The sequence below is a fragment of the Alternaria metachromatica genome (assembly GCF_023757995.1).
Source record: "Alternaria metachromatica strain BMP 0045 chromosome Unknown scaffold_35, whole genome shotgun sequence".
Taxonomy (NCBI): Eukaryota; Fungi; Ascomycota; class Dothideomycetes; order Pleosporales; family Pleosporaceae; genus Alternaria; species Alternaria metachromatica.
In genome coordinates, this window is record NW_026055526.1 from 136,153 (window position 1) to 156,247 (window position 20,095).

General features: G+C 53.6%; 5 protein-coding genes across 5 annotated transcripts; 1 reads left to right on the forward strand and 4 right to left on the reverse strand.

Annotated features, from left to right (window-relative positions):
* Positions 1-385: 385 nt before the first annotated feature.
* J4E83_009662 (uncharacterized protein) lies at positions 386-3,040 on the reverse strand (the record flags this gene model as incomplete). Its single annotated transcript, XM_049336547.1, has 1 exon — positions 386-3,040. The coding sequence occupies one exon, from the start codon at positions 3,038-3,040 to the stop codon at positions 386-388; it is 2,655 nt and encodes an 884-aa protein (XP_049184328.1).
* A 408-nt stretch (positions 3,041-3,448) lies between these two features.
* Positions 3,449-5,365, forward strand: J4E83_009663 (uncharacterized protein; the record flags this gene model as incomplete). The annotated part of the gene is made up of 2 exons (XM_049336548.1): positions 3,449-3,534; positions 3,604-5,365. 2 exons carry the CDS (start codon positions 3,449-3,451, stop codon positions 5,363-5,365), a joined length of 1,848 nt encoding a protein of 615 aa, XP_049184329.1.
* A 3,675-nt stretch (positions 5,366-9,040) lies between these two features.
* J4E83_009664 (uncharacterized protein) lies at positions 9,041-10,054 on the reverse strand (the record flags this gene model as incomplete). The annotated part of the gene is made up of 1 exon (XM_049336549.1): positions 9,041-10,054. One exon carries the CDS (start codon positions 10,052-10,054, stop codon positions 9,041-9,043), a length of 1,014 nt encoding a protein of 337 aa, XP_049184330.1.
* Positions 10,055-10,590: 536 nt separating this feature from the next.
* J4E83_009665 (uncharacterized protein) lies at positions 10,591-11,017 on the reverse strand (the record flags this gene model as incomplete). The annotated part of the gene is made up of 1 exon (XM_049336550.1): positions 10,591-11,017. A coding segment is annotated over one exon (427 nt), but the record flags the coding sequence as incomplete, so codon positions are not given.
* A 4,570-nt stretch (positions 11,018-15,587) lies between these two features.
* J4E83_009666 (uncharacterized protein) lies at positions 15,588-19,646 on the reverse strand (the record flags this gene model as incomplete). The annotated part of the gene is made up of 5 exons (XM_049336551.1): positions 15,588-15,726; positions 15,781-18,758; positions 18,812-19,008; positions 19,062-19,434; positions 19,491-19,646. 5 exons carry the CDS (start codon positions 19,644-19,646, stop codon positions 15,588-15,590), a joined length of 3,843 nt encoding a protein of 1,280 aa, XP_049184332.1.
* Positions 19,647-20,095: the final 449 nt, after the last annotated feature.

Genomic DNA, 20,095 nt, shown 5'->3' on the forward strand with positions numbered 1-20,095 from the left:
ACATACAACAAAGCATCATTCAGACTGAGGGAAATGCAAAGTATTGCGTAGGAATATCGGAGTAAGAATACTGCTTCCAACCTGATGCAACAAACGCCCTACCGACCGCGTACTACGAAACGCGGAAAAGCAGAAAGAATAACGGGTATATAAACACTCCAACACCACCAAACGCCCAAGTCATCACCGTGATCATAACCGCAACAACATCTAGATACCCTCGGTCCGCGCTCACAACGGATACTAACTAACCGTACACCACGAACACGGCACATCTTCCGAGTCTCTAATATGACACGTCAGCAGATAATCAAACACATCCAACACATCCCAGCACAACCAAAGATGCGGAAAGGGAAGGGGAGGGAAGGGAAAGTGTCGTCATCTACATAACAACGCACTTATCCCTCTCCTCCTGTCCCTGCCCCTGCCCCTGCTGTCCCTGACTCGGTCTCCTCCCACCCCCCATCCTCCCAGGCAAAACATTACCATGCCTGCCCCTCCCCGCGCCAGGCAGCGCCGGCAACCCGCCACTCGTACTCTGATACGCACTGCCACCCTGCCCCGGCACCGGCGCCTGCGCACTCGCCGGATGACCAGCCGGAGGCACGTACTGCGGACTTGTAATAGCCTCCTCGTACAACGGCGGCGGCGCCGCCTCACCAGCAGGTCTATGCCCCGTAATATTATTGTTACGGCGGGGCGGAATGACCGGGTTCTGTGGGTTCCGCGGTGGCTGGGGAGGAGCGTTGATAGCGTCCATGGAAAGTTGGTTGTTGCGGGAGTTGCGTTGTTCCGTTTCGCGGCGCTCGCGGTCTTCTTCTTCTTCTTGGAGCTGGAGGGCTAGGGCGAGGTCGTGGTCTTCTTGTTCGGCGCGGCTGAGGGCTTCCGGGGAGGTGACGTCGGTGTCTTGGGGGATGTTGGATTGTGCGTTGCCGCGGCGGGCGGGGACGGTGGTCCAGCCTTGGTTGTTGTCGACGCTGGAAGGTTGGTGCTGGTCTTGTAGGCCGGATGTGTTGCTGTTGTCGACGGAGCGGAAGTCGCCGGAGAAGAGCTGGCTACCTTGGCCGTTGACGTCGGTAAGAGACTCCCAGACGATCTCATCGTGGGTGGAGTAGCCCTGATCTGTGACAAGAGTGACGAGCTCGCCGTTACGAGGGTTCTTGCAGAGCGTCGAAAAGTGGTCGTTTCGGAACAAGATAGCGACTTGACCGGGCTGGAGGTTATCGCGAATGACCCTCAAACCATGGTCGGTCAACTGTGTTGGCCAACGCATCAAGAACTCTTTGATGGCATGGATATCCGTGAACATCTGTTGCTCGTCCTCATTCAGAGACTCGCCCGCCCCCAGCTTCGCATTCAGCTCTTCTTCCTGGAACTGAACAAACTGCGATGTTTCATATGACGCTGCTACGCGACTAAAGGCAGCATAAGCGTCGGATCCAGCCTCGGGCAGCCATCCGTGCATCAGTGGGATGTTGAAAGTGCGGTATAACTTCATGTCCTGAGTGTTCTCAAAGGCGCCAGCTCGGCTCGTAAGCGTGGATTGTGCATCCGGGGTGTTGGAGTCTGGGACAAACATGGGGTTGACATTGAGACCTGTGTGGAGAGCGAGGAGGAACTTGTACAACTCGCTCACGTCGGGGAGAGCTTGCGCAGCATCACCCCGTCTACCGGACATCAACTCGTCGAAGACGGCATCAAGCAGTAGTCCCAGGCTGACTGTCTCGCGTGTGCGTAATGTCTCAACAAGCGCAGTGTCAAGCCTAGCAGGAGTCGAAAGGACTAGTGCGTTGACCAAAGCCAGCAAAGGGCAGGGGCCATTCAGGTTCTGCGTCAGGATGGGCGAAACGCGCATGTCCTCGATGGTGTGATCAAGCCAGCGAATGTGCTTAATTTGGTAGTGTTCCTTCCTCTGCCTCTCCATTGTCGTATTGGGCGATTCCAAGGCAGGAGGAGCGGACGAACCAATGCCTGTGTCGATAGGTCTAGGAGGCATTGTAGGCGCCATGTCCTCGTGCGACCTTCTTGGCGGCAGCGCAGGTGGCGGTTCTTCGGAGGAGGGTGGTGTTTGCTCGGGCGTGTATTGAGGTGGAAGAGACGATTGCTCGACAGTATTCGCATGTGGAATGATTGGGGCGGGAATGTTGTGTGAGCTTTCATTACGGGCACTTGCATCGCTTGGCGGTGCCGTCCAGGATCCAGTGTCAGTGTGAGCATCGTGCGAGGCGGGTTCCCATGGATTCGTATCGAGGAAGGTATCTGGATGCTCCGAACGCGGTGTAGGTGAGTTCACGGCAATGACAGGCGGCTCTACTGGTGCTGTCGACTGCGTAGACGGGGCATGGTCATCTAGTCCGAGGTTCTTCATGTCGTGGGTGGGTGTACTTGGCGTCTGGGAGGCCTGGAGCTCGACGGGCGCCTCATACTTGTGGGTGTGGCTCGGCGCATCGCCCCAGATAGCCTGGCTGCTCTCTCCGTCCCAGCTATTCTGCCCAGTCGTCTGCATCTTCAGGTAGGGGTTGTTGGTCTTCAGCGGGATGGAGCCATTCGACTGCTCGGATACGGTGCTGGCTGCGCCGTAGGAAGCCGCGCTGGCACCGGTGGGCGTGGCCGAGATGCTTTCCTGTGAGCGCTTGATGGGAATACCTGCCGGTGGCCCTGGCCTCAAAGCATCGGGAAGACCGCTGGTGATATGTGTAGTACTTGGCACAGGTGGCCTTTTTCCTGCAGCCGGCTTCAGGGCGGCAGGCACATCGTTGTGGTTGATGTCTTCGAAGTCGTCATCAGACTGGTTCCACTCGTCTTCGCTCAGATCCGAGTCGCTCTCGTGCTTGTCGTCGGGCAGTCGCGTCTCTTCAGGCGTCTTGATGTTGAACGCTGGCGACTTGCTCGTGCTGGGCGGGTCCACGGCACGCTCGGGCGACACGGGAAAGGCAGGCGGGTGCTCGTCGGAGGGCGTTGTGGGATACGGGGGGATCGCCTTGGAGAGCGGCGCTGGAACGACGTCGTCGGCTTCGTCGGTCTTTCGTAGCACCATGTTTACGGTGCAGTGCCCTGGGGCTTGGTGTGGGATATGGGGGAGTTCTCGCGACAGTCGGCGCGGCGCGGTAGTATGAGGAAGGGGGGTGAAGGGGATTGATATGGAAGCAGGACTCCAGCGAAAGAAGCAAAGTAGTCGACGTAAGCGACGTGTTGGACCCGAGTGACACGCCCAAGTAGCAGAAGTCGCGATGGCGATGACGTACGACTGGTGCGAGTGTGTGGCTGAGCCTGTGGCTGAGTAAGACGCGGCGGTGCGCCTCGGAATTATTCCTTGCGACAAATTCACTAGCTCCACCTCACCTTTGCGCGTGCAGAACTCGGGACAGAGATACCATACTAAGACTTCTAACCATAACTACACATGGAATAGTGACCAACACAGTGCCGCGACCACACTCGCGCCATGCATTTCCACGTCCGCCCCAATACGCACGTTGCGCTCCGACTGCCCTCAGGTCTCTTCAAGATCGTCGAAATCACACCGAATACGTACGTCGCATAGCTGGAGTGAGCCCTCCGTGTGCATGCATGCAAGAATTCCTTCTAAACACCCTACAGGAGCATCAACCTCGGCAAATTCGGCACCTTCAACTCCAACCTCCTCCTCGGCCGCCCGTACTATCTCACCTACGAACTGCTCGACAAGGACGATGGCAAATCCAAGACGGAGCTGCGCGTCGTACCCGCTTCCGAACTCCACGCCGAAGCTCTAGGCAGCGACCATGCGCCCACCGCCGAAACTAGCGAAGAGACTGCCGAGGGTGCTGCGGGTGCTACGGGCTTCGACATTGTGGGAGAAGATGGGCAGGTCATCATGCGCAATAACCGCTTGACCGTTGACGATGCTTCACGGCAGGCGCTGTCTATGGCTGAGATTGAGGAGCTCAAGAAGGCAGGCGCGGGCTCTGGCAAGGAGATCATCGCCAAGATCATGGCTTCCCACAACGCGATTGACGAGAAGACGAGCTTTTCGCTGGCCAAGTACACCCTGCGGAAGTCGAAGAAGTACTTGAAGCGCTTCACAGCCCTGCCCATGGATGTTGGTCTGCTCACAGAGTATGTCTTGGAGAAAGAGGCATACAAGATTATGGAGCTGAGGGAAGATCTACTGGGCTTGATCAACAGCTGGGCAAACATACACTCTGGGGCGACGAACCAGATTCACTTGGCGGAGGATGGAGTCAGCCAGGTAGGAGGAGGACGGTGGCTCGTGGTAGACGACACCGGAGGGCTTGTCACAGCAGCACTTGCCGAGAAGATGGGCATCCTCTACCCGGAGGAGGAATACGACGACTCGTCCTCGGAAGAGGAGGCAGCTGACGTCGAAATGAACGGCACACCAGCCCCAGCCTCCGCCCCAGAGCCCAAAGATAACGACACCGCCATGCCCGATGCCGACGCCAGCACCACAACAGACCCCACAGCCGCCCCTTCAGATCCTCCTCCACGCCCACGAAAGCCCCCACGACCACACATCCCGCAAATGTCCGCCTCAACCAACACCCTCACCGTCCTGCACCCCAACAACCAACCCAACCTCTCCTACCTCAAATACTTCGGCTACGACTACGGCAACCCCACGCCCGCCCACCCCCTCTACAAACACCTCAAATCGCTCTCCTGGCTCGCCCTCCTCCACCCCGAAGACGACCCTTCCTACGACGAGCCCGAAATAATTTCTGAAGAAGTGCTCGCGAGCATGAAGTCAACGAAACGCGGTACGTATTACAAGAAACGCAGACGCTGGGAGAGGGTTAAGGGTGTGGTGGATGAGACGAAGAGGGGTGGGTTTGATGGGTTGGTGGTTGCGACGGCGATGGATGCGAAGACTGTGTTGAGGGAGTTGGTGCCGCTTGTCAAGGGTGGGGGCAGGATTGTGGTGTATAATCCGAATGTTGAGCCGTTGGTTGAGTTGTGCGATTTGTATAGCAAGGAACGAAGGGCGGCGTACATCGCACGCGAATTCGGGCCTCCGCCGCAAACCAACGGTACGAGCAACACCAACGGCAAACGGATCAAAACCGAAGAGGACGTCGATACCCCCGCAGGCACCTCCGAAGCCGACAACGAAGAAGACGATTTCCCGCTCAATCCTACGTTGGTCCTTGCACCTAGTCTACAGACGGCAAGAGCGCGTCAGTGGCAGGTTCTTCCTGGCCGGACGCATCCTATGATGACGAGTAAGGGGGGTGCAGAAGGGTATATTTTCACGGCTACGAGGGTGGTGCCGGTTGAGGGGAGGGTCGAGGCGAGGGGGCATCATGGGAAGAAGAAGAGGAGGGTTGAGGAGAGTGGTGAGGCTGTTGCGGCAGCGACGTAGGGCTGTGGGGAATATATGAGGGAAATGATTGGTATGTAGGGTATTGGCCGGTTGAATGAACACGTGCGATGTCTTTCAGGAAGTTTACTGGCGTCGTGCGCATGACTTCGCAGGCGCGCGAGCCCGTCCCGTCTTTGCGCCGGGTATATTAGTCCCTCACTCGCATCGCTTTTCTTCTCTTCTTCATCACACTCTCCTTCCATCATTTTCCAAAAACAGATGGCACAACTTTTCCATGTGGCCTGCCTGTCTTTTTCCAAAAAGTTCTCACATTACTTACCATGGGCTGCCCCCTACCTCTTCCAAAAAAACACAACAGCTTAGGGCAATGTCTGCGCCCGCCGTCCAAAAGGTTGCATAGTATCCCCATGGCCTTCGCTCTTCCTTCCAAAACAGCAGACCCGACATCCATGTTGGAGAAGAGAGGAGCAGAGACTTCCGAAAAGTCAGACGAGAAAACACAACGGCGACGTATTCATGCATCCCGGCGCTGGTTTCTTCGTTCACATCACTACCGTCCTTGCTGGCAGGTTGTCTGTGAGTATAAAATCAGCGGCATTCTTTGCTATGGTCTTCTGCATCACACTTCAAATTCTGAATTACCAAAAACACCCACCGGCTTGGGGATGTGCTGTCTCTCTTCCAAAATCCGCATCGGAAACGCGCATGAGTGAAAAGACTCTTGGACTTCTGCAATTCCAAAAGCTTGACAAATTCCTGTCATGGTTTCCAAAAATCCAACCATGGGGCTATATGTGCAGAAAGATCGCCAGAAATCAGTTAATAGAGAAGCAAAAGCGACCGGCCCTTTCTGGATGACTTCCGCGGCTTCCTTCCCTCGCAAGCCGCTAGCTGAGCGGGCGCGGGTATAAAACCTCGTCTTGCTACGCTCTCTTCCTTCTTTCTTCATCACACCTCTTCCCTGGGTTTCTAAAAAATCATTGTACACAGCCCTACGTGTGCGTTCTCTCTTCCAAAATCCTGATACTGTCACTCCATGGCTGGGACGATCTCCGCGCTTCCCACATACGTACTTCTGATCCAAAACCCACACATCTCAGTTCATGATCCGCGACTGCGACGTCTAAAACATCATCGCAAGGCATGATGGCTGTGTGGTTCGGCGTTGGAACAAAACTAGGAGAGGAACCACGGATGTGTGGAGAAGAAGACGGAAATATTACCACGCCTTCGCCATGTTCTGTGGACGTCGGCACTTTGCACAACAGTGGATTAGAAAGATATACCGTCGCATGCATGGCTCTCTGTCTCGGTATCCAACTTTCTCCATCCAAGACCAAAATCTGAGGGCGCTCATTTCATGTGGCTGGAGAAAGACCCGGCTCATTTCAGACTTGCAGTCCAAAAGACATTCAGCATCTTCGTATGTGCCACGACATGGAAGCCAAGAACACGAGAAACATTCTCCTCATGACTCTTTGTCTGTGCTCTTCCCAAAATCACACGATTCATCGATAATGCCTGCTGAGAGAGGACTATTTTCCTGATAGCCATCTTCCAAACTGTGGATGGGAAACGTTGATGTTGTGCGACTTTGACTTCCAAAATACCGCCTGGAAGAGTATATGGTCTTCGCCTGTGTGCGAGAAGCGGGATTGATGATGCTGTATTCCTCAAATCTGGAAGGTACTACCCCATGTTTGAGCTTTTAAAAGGAGATGCTTGCATGGTATGTCTGCTTCTCCTGATAATTCGACAAGTCCACCCTTATGCGATTCGAGAACGCTTGCGCCGGTCTGAGCGCCGGTCTTGGGAGCGTATAAATATCCACAGCATCACGCTCTGCTTCGTCTTCTACACTTCCCACAAGCTTTACTGGTATCTTTCAAAATTGCTCGGAAACGCACTATGGCTGTCTCTTCTTCCAAAACTTCATTGTAGCAAGCGCATGTCTGGGAGTTGTTCTGGGGTGTTTACTCAAAAGATGACGATGTTGCCAAATGTGTGGCGGAAGCAGACTACAGCTGTTATTCTCAATCGCATATGGATGGTCGCTATGTGAAAGCTGTCAAAAACTATGTCTCTCACTTCATATGTGTGCAAGAAACACCCCTACAATCTCCTTATGAAACTACCAAAACGCAAAAAGAAACGCCGTATGACTTGTTCTCGTCGTGCGTGGTCGATATAAAAGCTCCCGTCTTCCTCCCGGTCTGCTCCTCTTCTACATTCCCACTCACACAAGAGTGATTACCAAAACGACTATAAGATCGAACATATGACTTGCCGCTGCTCGAAAAAACTACAATGAATCGCTACATGGCGATCTCGCCCGTCTCTGACTTGATCGAAAGATTTCTCGGCGTCACCAATGTGCAGCATCCAATCTTCGCGACCAAAAGTACAAGCTTGAATCTCTATGTGCTCTTCTCCGCTGTTGTTCCGAAAAACCTACAACCTAATTTTTTATGACAAGTGGTGGCGGTACCAAAAAGTCTTGACGAAGTCTTTATGTCGCGACTCTCTCTTTCCTTTCAAAAAGCTAGTAGTGTCTTTTGGATCAGATCACCAACGCCGCGTCTCACTGAAATACAAGGGACAAACAAGGTATGTCTTCTGTCGGAAAAAGAGGAAATTCATTTCACACTGTCTTTGTCACAGACGGTGGGCGCGACGAAGCTTTATTGAAATGCCGCGACATCGGCCTTATGGCTACCGGCTGAGCTTGTTGTGGTATAAAAGTCTGCTGCTTTACTCCTCCTCCTCTCCAAATACCGCACTTCATTCTGCACATATCAAAATTCCTAGTGCTACGCCAAAATGTTTCTGCTCTTTCCCTTTTTCCAAAATCCTCCACCATCTTTCTCATGAGTCCAGAGGTAGCAACCAAAAACCACTTTCGCGCAAACTATAACGAGTTGTTTTGAAATTCCCAATTCATGCATATGTGCAGCAGGTCGCTTCCTCAGAGACCCATGTGTCCTGCAGGCATCAAAATCGAAGCGGTAGTCTGTCATGTCTTTCTCTCCTGCTGTCTCAAAATCACACACGCACCTTCCATGAGTAATGTAGAGCTCATCAAACTGCCTATCCTTCCGGAGCAATATAAAATCCCGCTGTTGTCTCTACCTTCTATACAACCAGCCTTTTGTGGTTCGATACCAAAAACGGTTCTGCAGTCACGAATGTCTGTTGCTGCTCCTCTTCCAAAACACAAAGACTTCCGGATCATGATGATTGGAGACGTCTACGCTTTACAATGACCGTATCGTAAGACGCGCCGCCCTGATGAGCTTTAGCGTACTAGAGTGAAAGAAATGTTGTAATCATTTCCAGCGTATTGAGAAGCTATGTACCTGGGCGTTCACGGAACTGTCCCACGAGATTGAGACGAGAGCATGATGCGAGTGCGATGCATAATATTGGCAAAGGCAACGCCTGCACTATCTAACGAACCTGATCGATGACTCCATCGATCGGAATTACCGCATTACGAAACCTCCAAGGACTCTCATAACACGTGACGATTCCGTCACGCATGAACCACGCCGTTCGATGAATCCATCGAACGTGCCTTGGAATTACCATGGTCCTACCGCACATCTACCAGCAAGACTTTCTGCAACGGGCACATCGAATCTGTCGTCCAAACGTGAAGCCTCCGGCACGGAGACGTACTCGACTGCCACCGTCGCCGGGGTCATCGTGACCGCTTCACGCGCGCAAAGCATCGAACCGGGGGAAAGGACCTTGTGGCGTCTCATTCACCCAGAAACCCCTCTCTTTCCACCCCTTTCCCACTCGCAAATACTCTGGCAAGGGCAGACATAGTATGTACTCCCCCTTTGCATCCGCCCGTAGCATGACGCAAGGCCTTGGGGCGATTGGACCGCTCTCCCCGGGACTTGTGCAGCAGACAACGCACGCTCTGGACGCACCTTGACCCTTCGGGACAAGATAGGAGCGGATAAATCCATAGGCCGCGGTAAGCATGCAAAGAGCGTTATCTTCGTGGTCGGCATCGTTCCAAGCTCTAATGCAGAATTGGGTCGTGAGGCATTTTTTGACTTCATCGCGAAGCAGTTTCGTGAGCTGGGCAGGGATGCCGTTGCGTATGACGACGTTGCGACCATCCTGAATAGGCAGCAGTATTGCGATGGGGTATTCCTTGGCATGAAGTTCCGAAGAGGCAGTCGCAGGCACGGAGAAGTTGGGTTCGGCATCGCTGGCAAACGGGCACTCGCTATCCTGAGGCAGTATCGCGATGGGGTATTCCTCTGCAAGAAGTCTCGAAGAGGCAGTCGCAGGCACGGAGCTTTCGGGTTCGGCATCGCTGGCGAACGGGCACTCGCCTTCTCGAGAGCGTCGCGACTGACGTTTTGCTCGCTTGCTCAAAGAGCGTTCGGCACTGGCTCGCCGTTTCCCTGCGCCCTTCGTTGGCAGTGTCTTTCGAGGTACGGCAAGATCTTCTTGGAGTGTTAGCACCTCTGCCTTCATTCCAAAATTAGTGAGTTGATTACCAGTTGCTGACTCTTCTGTGTCAGCAGCAAGAACAGTTGAAGCGGCAATGGAACGAACCCGCAGAGGTTCCTCGTGCATGGCAGGCCGACTTCCTTTCACTCTGCGTCGGTCTGCTTCGTATTGAAGCATATCGGCAATCTCTTCGTCTTGCAGTGCTTCAAGAAACACGTTGGGTGCATCAGGCACCTCTGGCAGGTCGGACGCCATCTTGTTGACGTGAATGGTATGGGGTTGCAGCCACTTTGTCGAAATGAACTGATGATGTGTGCGCGCTACTTGGTAATCACGCTCGTCGGGGCAGGCACGAAGAATCGGATGACAAACGTTGACGTAGCTATGGTGGTTTGGGCAGGAAGTCGCACCAAGTCCGCCACACCATCTCCCACACACCACTTCTCTCAATGCCGCCCGAATTACGAGGCATGCCGCACAATCCAGGGGACATCAGCGAGATATCTCCAAACGTAGTGTTGCACAAGCTGGCTGTAACACACAGATAAATTGTACAATTACGCAATGACATTCATTGATGCCGCAACCTCTGTATATCCGCAACGATGACCTTTTCCCCTTCCTCGTGAGCTTTTCTCACGAGCTGTCCTCGCGAGCGTCTACTCACGAGCGTTCACTCTACCTACGGGCGTTTACTCACGAGTGTTTACTCACAAGACGACGACGCCGTCACCTCTTGGCCCTCCAAATAACGCACAGCCTCGTCGAAGTAGTCCTCTCTGGCATCCACCTCACCGACTTATTCGAGCAAGCTCTTCTTCAACGAGTCTGTCGAACTCTTTGCTAAGAGTCTCGAAACCATCCTCGTCGACTTCCTCTTTCTTGACGAAAGGAGCAGAAGTGCGACTGGAATTCCTGAGTCTCTCAGTCTCAGCCTTGAGCTGCTCGTTCTCAGCCCTGAGCCGCTCATTCTCAGCCTTGAGAGTATCCATGTCCGCCCTCATCTTTTCGATCTCGGCACCGCCGGCATCAGTCCGTGATCGCTTCGGCTCCGGTTGTTCGTCGTCGTCCTCCCGTGCGCGCTTGGGCACCTGCAGCGACGGATGGTAGTGTCCTTTGTCGGCAAGCGGCAGCACGCTATCGGCAAACTCGCGGTACTCTGGGTAGTCGCGTCGAATGACCTCCAAATCGAGTGGCGATGGGCGAGTCTGCCTGGGCCTACGCATCCCTTCGCTTGGGCACGCACGCTTCAGGAAGGCAGCAGAAAGCCAATATCGGTCACAAAGCTATCGAGCATCAGCATCTGGTGGACCTCAGCATGGGGGAGAAGCCTTACGCATCCTTGGTGGTTCATGGTTCCACAACGGCAGCAGCGACGAGGGCAAGAGCCGTCGCGGAGCAAATGATACGAGCCATGCCCGTAAATGTTTGTTTCTCCACAATGCAGGCAGGTCGTGTCCTTGCGGCTCATTCCAGAGCCGGCCGGAATGTCCAGCTGATCGACGCAGTCGTGGGGCCGAAGGTAGTACTTGACGTCGAGCTTCAGCCTATACTGACCGTTGTCGGCATTGTTATTGGCATTGGCACTGGCACTGGCATTGCCATGGGCAGACCCATCGTTGTACCCGTTGGCACTGGGGTTGGCACTGTAGCCACCTCTGCCGCGAGGTGCTCCAGATGGCGCATTGTAGCTCCCTCGTCGAGGTCCTGTCGGCACTTGACGTTGGCCGAAGCCCTGCGGATGGTTGCCGCGTCCTCGCATTTTTGCGATGCAGATTTCGAACAAAAGTTGGTGTGGTGTGGACGCGAGAGGTAGGAGGCAAGAGCTCTGGAGGCTCTTCGGGTACAAGCCACAGGCAGCGAGGAAGGCACGTCTAATTCACTTTCACTCTTCACACCAGTCAACACGAAGCCGATTGACAGCGTGATAATCATCTTCCCATGGTACTGCGATGCCCAGAGGCGACCCAGAGACGACGAGCCAACCACACCTCCCGAATTTCATACGACTTATACGCGAGGAGATACTGGCTTTGGATGGCGGTGTGCAGGTAACTTAAGATTTCCAGGTGGAATGAGGTAAGTAAATTAAGAATACGAGACATCTAAACATGAGAGTACAAAGCCAACGTGCCCTCGTCTACACGGGGCTACAGTGCATGACGGCGTGAATTTCGGATGTCGCCGCAGCCATGGACATTATAAAGAGAAGCGCGTCCTCGCAACAGCATTACCCCTCTTCTACGGCCCGCGATGAGCCCCGCCGTCGAGCTCGTAGGTATACTGAACAGGCATCTCCTGAGGTGGCTCGGCAGCAGCATGTTGATATTTGTAGGGCCCAGGAATGACAGGCTCAGAAGCCAACTCGGCCTTTGGGTACGCGTCTTGGTACATGACTGCCGGGGCGTAGGGTTGCTGCATCTTCTTCTTCTGTCGACGCTTGTAGAGAAACCATAGGCCTACGCCGACTACCAGCGCCAGTGTCGGTCCAATGGCGATACCCGCGATAGCTCCGCCTGACAAGGAGGAGGACGAGGAAGACGAAGACGAATTGCTAGACGGAGGTGGCGGTATGGCGCTCGATGCTGCGTTGGATAGGACGTCTGATGCTGTAGCAGGGGCGGAAGAGGGTGTTGATGATGCTGAGTCTGACGCAGACGAGGTAATTTCGGACGTTGGCGATGCGGAGCTTGGCTCAATACTCGAGCTACTTGTTGGAGCGGCGCTGGCGCTGGCAAGTGACACGAGGTCAGCCGAGAGAATCTGGCAGCGTACAAACTTCTCGGTGAATTTGTAGCCCGACGCGCATGTAGTCTGGCCTGGACAGCATGCTTGATCTACGCCAGCCTCAAGGTTAGCGCATGGCACCGAGTCGGCTTCTTCACAGACAGATGGCTGGTCGACGTAACAGCCAGGCTCGCTATTGGGATTGTCGATGCAGCACCATCCCTTATTGAGGAGATTTTGGCACTGGGGGTAGCTTTCTCCCTTTCGGATACAGCAGAGCGTATTGCTGGGGTTGCAGGTATTTGTTACTGCGCCTTCGCCTGGAAACGCATCTTCGCATACATCGCGTTTGAAGACTTCGAGTCCTTGCTTGAGGGCGCGCTTGATGTTCAGTGCAGCTTCCTGTGGTGTGGGGGAAGTTCTTGGTCGAAGGTAGAGTGCTCGTGTCGGGGGCTTATTGAGTGTATGCGCAAAAGTGACCGTAGTAAGGCAGAACAGGAAGAAGACCCATCGCGAGACCGTGATGAACGAGCCAGCCATCGGTCAAGCGGATTTGGTGTTGAAGGCCGAAGGTAACAATTCGGTACGCGTCTAGAGAATGGTTTGGTAGAGACGTACAACCACGCGAGCGAGGCCCAGATCTGATCTTATGAGAATAGTGTGCTGAAAGGCCGTGCACCGCCATTGTGCTGCGGTCGATATTGAGACCAATTGCAGTGGCTATCGCCCATCTTAGGGTGGGGGCCTTACAGCGCGCATGTGGATTACTGGCTGAGCGGCCTGAGGTTCGGCCTGAGGCTGTCAGGCAGCCTGGCGCTTAGCCTCATGCTCGTAGTTTCTTCCAATCCTTCTCGAAAGATATGCAAATACACATGCTGCAAGACAGCGATGGGTTAGTCCGCGACTTTCCAATACATATGCTTCGCCATCATCGTTGCGCTCAGAAGAGAGGGGGAGGGCGGTCTGTCTCGTAGGTGTGTTATCGTGCCAAGAGCACGTTGGCCCCACGGCAAGGCCTCCAGTAATAGGAGTAGGTCTCGTTGTGGCTGCAGCTGAAACAAGATAGTGACGATTTCCTGGACTATGGGTGGCTTATGGCGTCGATTTGCCACATGTTGAATTTGAGCGGAGGCTCCACGAAACACGTCGCTCAGTCTGGCGACTCGAGGTTAATGAACATCAGAGCCGGTTGTGAAGCTCCGGCGTGACTTGTTATTATCGTTTTTAGAATCTGTCGAAGTAGCGCTCTCGCGGCTACATCAGTCGTGTTGTGTGCGTGAAGATGTGTCGCAGCGTGTTGTTGTCGTCTGGTCGATCTTTCATCACGCTAATGCACGTCGAGCCGAGATCGGGGCCAGAGGCTAACCATCCTTGTAATTGGCGGCGGTATGACTTTGGGGGCCGGAACTGAACTCTCTCAGCTGCTGCTGACACGTCCGCAATATTAACTGTGGTAATGATTCCGCGCATATCACTCACACATGCCCTGAGCCTTGAGCAGACTCTACGCCATCACGTGTCCAATGTGAGCCCTGGCTCCAGTGCATCGCAACCATGGTTCTTAGTAAAATCTCATCTCAACAACCAAAGTACACCACAGTCATGTGCTGCTACTGCTGATGCCTGGAGGGATGAAATAAGATTTCGCACTTGTGCGTCGTTCCTTCTTCATCCATCTTCAACTCCATCATGAGGCTCTACGCCAACGTCATGCCCGCGTTCCGCCGACCGATCCGAACTCCTTTCATCGCTACGTGTCTCGTACTCCTATCCCTTCTGACTTTCTGGAAATTGAGCTCGAATGTTCCCGATAAACTTTATGGCGGCATCGCTCTTAACGAAGGCCCGTTCGACAAGGCCCTAGTCATCGCTTCCATGAAGCATGAGAATACGTCTTGGTTCTACGATGAGCTTCCAGAGTGGCGCAAATATGTCTATGTGGTGGACGATCCAACCGCCGAGCTCACAGTGCCGTTGAACAAGGGTCGTGAATCGATGGTGTATCTTTCGTATGAATACAACCCTACGCGATTATGTCGTTTGCTATGCAAGGACTGACTCTGAAATAGCTTCATCATCGACAACTACCACAAATTGCCAGGAAACATTCTCTTTCTCCACGCGGAGAGATACCAATGGCACAACGACGATCCGGACTATGACGGTCTGTCGATCCTGCGAAAGTTTCGCTTTTCCTACCTACAGGAAAAAGGGTATCTCAACCTGCGCTGTGTATGGGTTCTGGGTTGCCCGAACGAGATTCGCCCACTCACAGATGCAGTAGACGCAGCCCACACTCAGCCTCATGCGGGTCATTTCTACAAACAAGCCTTTGAAGTGATCTTCCCAGGTCGCGACATTCCAATGGCAGTTGGTGTTTCTTGCTGCGCGCAATTCGCTGCTACAAAGGAAAAGATACAGGAACAACCGGTTGAATACTATGAGCGCATTCGAAATTTGTTGCTGAGGACAACCTTGGAAGACTCAATCAGTGGAAGGATTATGGAGTATTCCTGGCATAGTAAAATACCCCACCCTGGTCATGGAGTTCCCAGTGTACTAATTCTTGTAGTAATATTTGGGCAAGACCCTATTCACTGCCCCAATGCGAGTGTGTGCTATTGCAAAATGCTTGGGTTGTGCAACCTGAAGTGCACTAGTGGCGCTTGCCATGGTCGGTACGAACTGCCTCCGTTCGCAACTCTCCCTGAAGGATGGCCGATCATTGGTTGGCATGGCGAGCAACGAAAGCTCGGAGTTCCGGGTTAAGGAAGACATATCGTTGAGTGCTCTGTGAGAGTAACCATGGCAGTCAATGTAGGTGCCAACTTGATGTATGGTAATACTCCCGACCGCTGAACGCTTGCTGTAATCAGCAAAACACTAGGCGAGGCGGGGCGACTGTAGAAACGGGAGCGGACTAGTAGGTCTGCACATGCGAATTAGCTCTCGTCAAAGAGAAGGACCGCGTCGGCCAATTACAATCGCCTTAGAAAGTCCGACTTCACGTGTATCGCGACGATCTGCATGCGTTGAAAAGCCTCGTATTATAAGTATCAAATCATGCTTGGTCGAGCGACTGCGCCAAGCACGTAGCGAAATACCTTCCTCTTAATCTTTGCAGTTCCTCATGAGTACCCATTTCGGCGATAATACCATCTTCCATAACGAAGATAACATCTGCGTGTCGAATCGTGCTCCTGTATGCAATGTCAGTGATCGATCATCCTGTATCTCCACATGGATGTACTCACAGCCTATGCGCGACGGCAATCGTCGTCCTCGACATCGCAGCCTCATCCAGCGCCTTCTGCACGATCCTTTCACTTTGAGTGTCCAACGCCGACGTCGCTTCATCCAGCAACAGCAATCGTGGCTGGCGAATGAGCGCCCTGGCAATCGCGATGCGCTGTCTTTGCCCGCCGGAAAATTGCAAGCCCTTGGATCCGCAAGGGGTTTCTAGACCTTCGGGTAACGAGGCGACAAACTCGAGGACATTGGCTTGGCGACACGCCTCTTGGATCTCGGCGTCGGAAGGCTTGTGTTGGAGACCAAGGGCAATATTCTCTCGTACGGAGCCAAGGTAGAGTGGTGGCTCCTGTTGGACCAGCGACATGTAACGGCGGTAGAGCTGGGGAGACATGAGCGAGATATCCTGATCATCCAATGTGATGCGTCCGGATATCGGGTCGTAGAAGCGTAGCAGCAGAGACACGACTGTACTCTTGCCACAACCGGAAGGGCCAACAAAAGCAGCAAATTTCCCGGGCTCGATCTTCATCGAGATACCCCTCAGCACCCTGAATGCGTTGCGCTGCTTGTACCTGAACTCGACGTCCTCCATGGCGATAGTGCCATCGGATGGTGGCCCCTTCCCGTCGGTTTCATCGGATTCGCAGATGGTCGGTTTGACAGTGCGCAGCCACAAGATGTAGTTTGCGGCCCCTTCCGCCTTTGTGATTGAGGTGCTGTACATGAAGAATTGCGCGACGCCCTGTCCACCGAAGACGATGGCGATGAAGATGACAAAGAACTGCGACGTAGTGTACTCGCCTTTCGCAATTAGCCGCGATCCGTACCAGAAGCCTAGAGCCATGACTAAGAAGTCAGCGGATTGCGAAAGCGCGTATGGGATCAGCGCAAAGGTTAGATTCTTAACGACTTTGCCCGTGATAGCCCGGAGTGTGTCGCTGTATTGCCGCATGATCGAGGTTTCGAGAGTGAGCATGCTGACCGTCCGTATGGAGGTGACGGCTTCCGTAGCCAAACCCGCGCTGCCAGAGAACTGTTCCTCTGTGGCACTCTCGAGTTTCTGGTCCAGTCGAATACGATAGTAGCCGGCAGCGACGATGATGGTCAGCCCGCCGAACACCAGCGTCAATCCAAGCCTCCAGCCATACGCTATGCCAAGCGCACTACTCGCCGTGATATTGACCAAAATGTTGAACATAAGACCCAAGTTCGCAGACATCAACTCCTGCAATGCGGTTGGTGCAGATGAGAGCTTTGAGGTCAACGCGCCAGACGAGTTCTCCGGGCGGTCGAAGAACTCCTGGTCAAAGCTGATAATGCGTTCGATCATCTCCCTTCGATAGCGATGAGTCATTGCCTGCCCAATGTTGTTACATGCAAGACCGATCATGAAGTATGCGAAGAGGTTGGCGAGAGCCAGCACGAAAAACATGAGTGCCCAGAAGTTTGCTTCATCTTGTGCCTCAGACCCTTGCAATGTGAACACCCGAACGAGGCGAGAGAAGATGATAGCCTGGGCTGGGTAGGTACCGCCGCCGATAATACCCCCAATGATGGTGGCGGTATACCAGACCCAGAGATCAAGGTTCTCCTTCAGCATGATCCAGATGCATTTGATGAGAGAGTAACCCAAGGTTCCAGCAGCAAGCTGCTCGATTTCGCGCTCGAGGTCCGTGTTGCTGTACTGCGATTGCATTCGTCGCATTGGGGCTTTGCTATCCAGGGCGTCTTCGACATCTGCTGTTTCCAGCAGCTCTTTGTCAATGTCTTCGTCGTTGGAATTGGTACCAAGATCTTGTGCGCGCACCATTGCCGCATATAGACCATCGCTCTCGAGGAGTTCATGATGGGTACCCTGCTCGTAGATCTGACCTTCTTTCATGACGATGATGTTGTCGGCCGCCATCACAGTGGCAAGCTTATGGGCGATGATCAGCGTTGTCTTGTTGATCGAAACGCGGTTAAGTGCGCTCTGCACGACCTTCTCTGCGCGAGGGTCTAAAGCGCTAGTCGCTTCGTCAAACAACAGAATCTTGGGGTTCGAGATGATGCTTCGAGCGATGGCAATGCGCTGTCGTTGGCCACCGCTCAACATGCTTGCGCGCTCTCCGACTTGGGTATGGTAGCCTTGCGGTAGCGCCTCGATAAAGTCATGCGCATTGCTGTTCTTACACGCCTCTTGCACGAGTTGCATTTGCGCTTCCGCTGGCAGATCCCTCTGGTCTCCTACAAGGCCCTTGATAATATTCTCGAAGATTGTGCCTTGGAAAAGGGTAGGTTCTTGCTGAATAAGGCGAATGTTGGACCGCAACCATTTCGTGTTGTATTCGGAGATGTCTCGACCATCAAGCAGTATCTGACCAGTAGCAGGTTGGTACCATCGCTCAAGCAAACCGACCAAGGTCGATTTACCACATCCACTGGGCCCGACCAGAGCGGTTGTCTTTCCCGCTGGTATCGTCAAACTCAGTCCTCGAAGGACCTGTGCGCTGGGTCGTGCCGGATAGGCGAACCGTAGATCGTTGATGATAATTTCCCCGTCGCAGTCGGATGGCTGCATGCCTTCTGCCGAGAGTGGATCGAGTGCTGATGGCCTGTCGATGATGGAGAACAACTCGCCTGCCGCCGAAGAGGCATTGGTGAAAGCCTGGATCTGAGGGAAGATGAGCAGTGTTGCAGTGGCACCGAGCACGACACTCAGGACGACTGTGAAGACTGTGCCCACGTCACCAATCTCCCCGCTCTGGAACATGCGAAAACCTTGCCAGAAGGCTAGCGAAGTACCTGACATAACCAGGAATGTTTGGCCGGAGAAGAGCACACCATAAATGACGGACTTCTTGTTACCCTCCTTATGCGCCTTCTGGAGGTAAGTCTCGTATCCGTCAACGATCTTCTGGTGAGCCCCGAAGGCGTGAATAGTTCTGATTGAGCTGATCGCATCTTGTGCCAGAGTCCCAGCTTGCGAGTAAATTTTGGTCTGTGTGCACGTTGTTAGTCCAGCCCAACGAGACATATCGTGCCGGTACTGACCACTCTAGCTTCGATGGGCGCATCCATGCCTATGCACACCCCCGTGATTAAGAAGATGGCAGGTATTATGCTCATCACGATAAGAGCAAGCTTCCATTGGACAGCGATTGCCACGATGAAGCCGGAGAAGAAGAGTGAGATGCCTTGGACGCATGTGAATAGCTTTTCCGCAGTGCCTTGATTGATCCTGTTGCCATCTAGGCCACGATGTCAGTAGTGTGTACCTAAACATTTGAAGTAGGCTGCTCACTGGTAGTAACCTGAGTCGCGGCAGATCCACTGCCATCTTTGTCGAAATGAGCCACATCCTGACGGAGTAACTTGTCCAGAAAGTCCTCTCGCAACGCGCATGTTGTCCTGGCTGCCGCGATACAGATGCACAAAGTACCCAAATACCCAATAACGAAGCGGGCGACAAAGAGGTAAACAAAATAGAGTACCAAGTTGTCAATGTTGCTGGTGAAGTTTGCGCTATCTTGGCCGGTCGCTTGTTGATTGAACTCGGCTGTGGACTGTCCAAAGACAAGAGTCATCAGGGGGAGCGCAGCACCAACGACGACGGCACCTGTGAGTCCAAGACCAAACAGTATGCGATCAGCCGTGCTGGCATATGTAAAGATACGCTGTGAGAAAAGACATCAGTCTGCGGTCGTTACTCTCGTGCGCATCTGTAACTTACAAAGTAGTCTTTCAGACTTCCCTCTTTCTCTTCTTTCTTCGCTTCTTCGTTGGAAGCCTTGCTCGATTTCCCATCATCAACATCAACTTGCTTTTCTGGGTCGGCGTTGCCAGAAACATCGATCGCGACAGCGGGTCTGTCTGCTGTCTCCTGCATCGTGTTGGAGCTGTGAGTAGTCACCGACGGCGCGTCACGGGTGTCCATCATCGTTCACAATGCGCAAGCAACTTACGCGCATTAATGCAGCAGGCAGGACGTGTTGTTTGTCGCATGAGATAAGCAGGCCTAGAGCGTGTCTATAGCGTCGCGTTCACGGGCGTCTCGCGCTCCGGACGTCAAGGCCTCCGGCGTTGCCAAGGCGGCGCCCATCAGCCGCAGAAACAAGACGTCATGACATTCAGGCATCATCAAAACCGATCGATATGAGCCGCGAGTAACAATCCACGCGTGGGATATCTGTTCATGGCCGTTGGGGAGGGCCTGCCCTGCTGGTGTAACGTCTTCATCACTAGCGAGGAGAGATTACTGGAGTCGCGACTGCCAAAAGGGATGTACTAGGCTGCATTTGGATTAGCGCCACTGGGACGTGGTCGGGATCACGGACG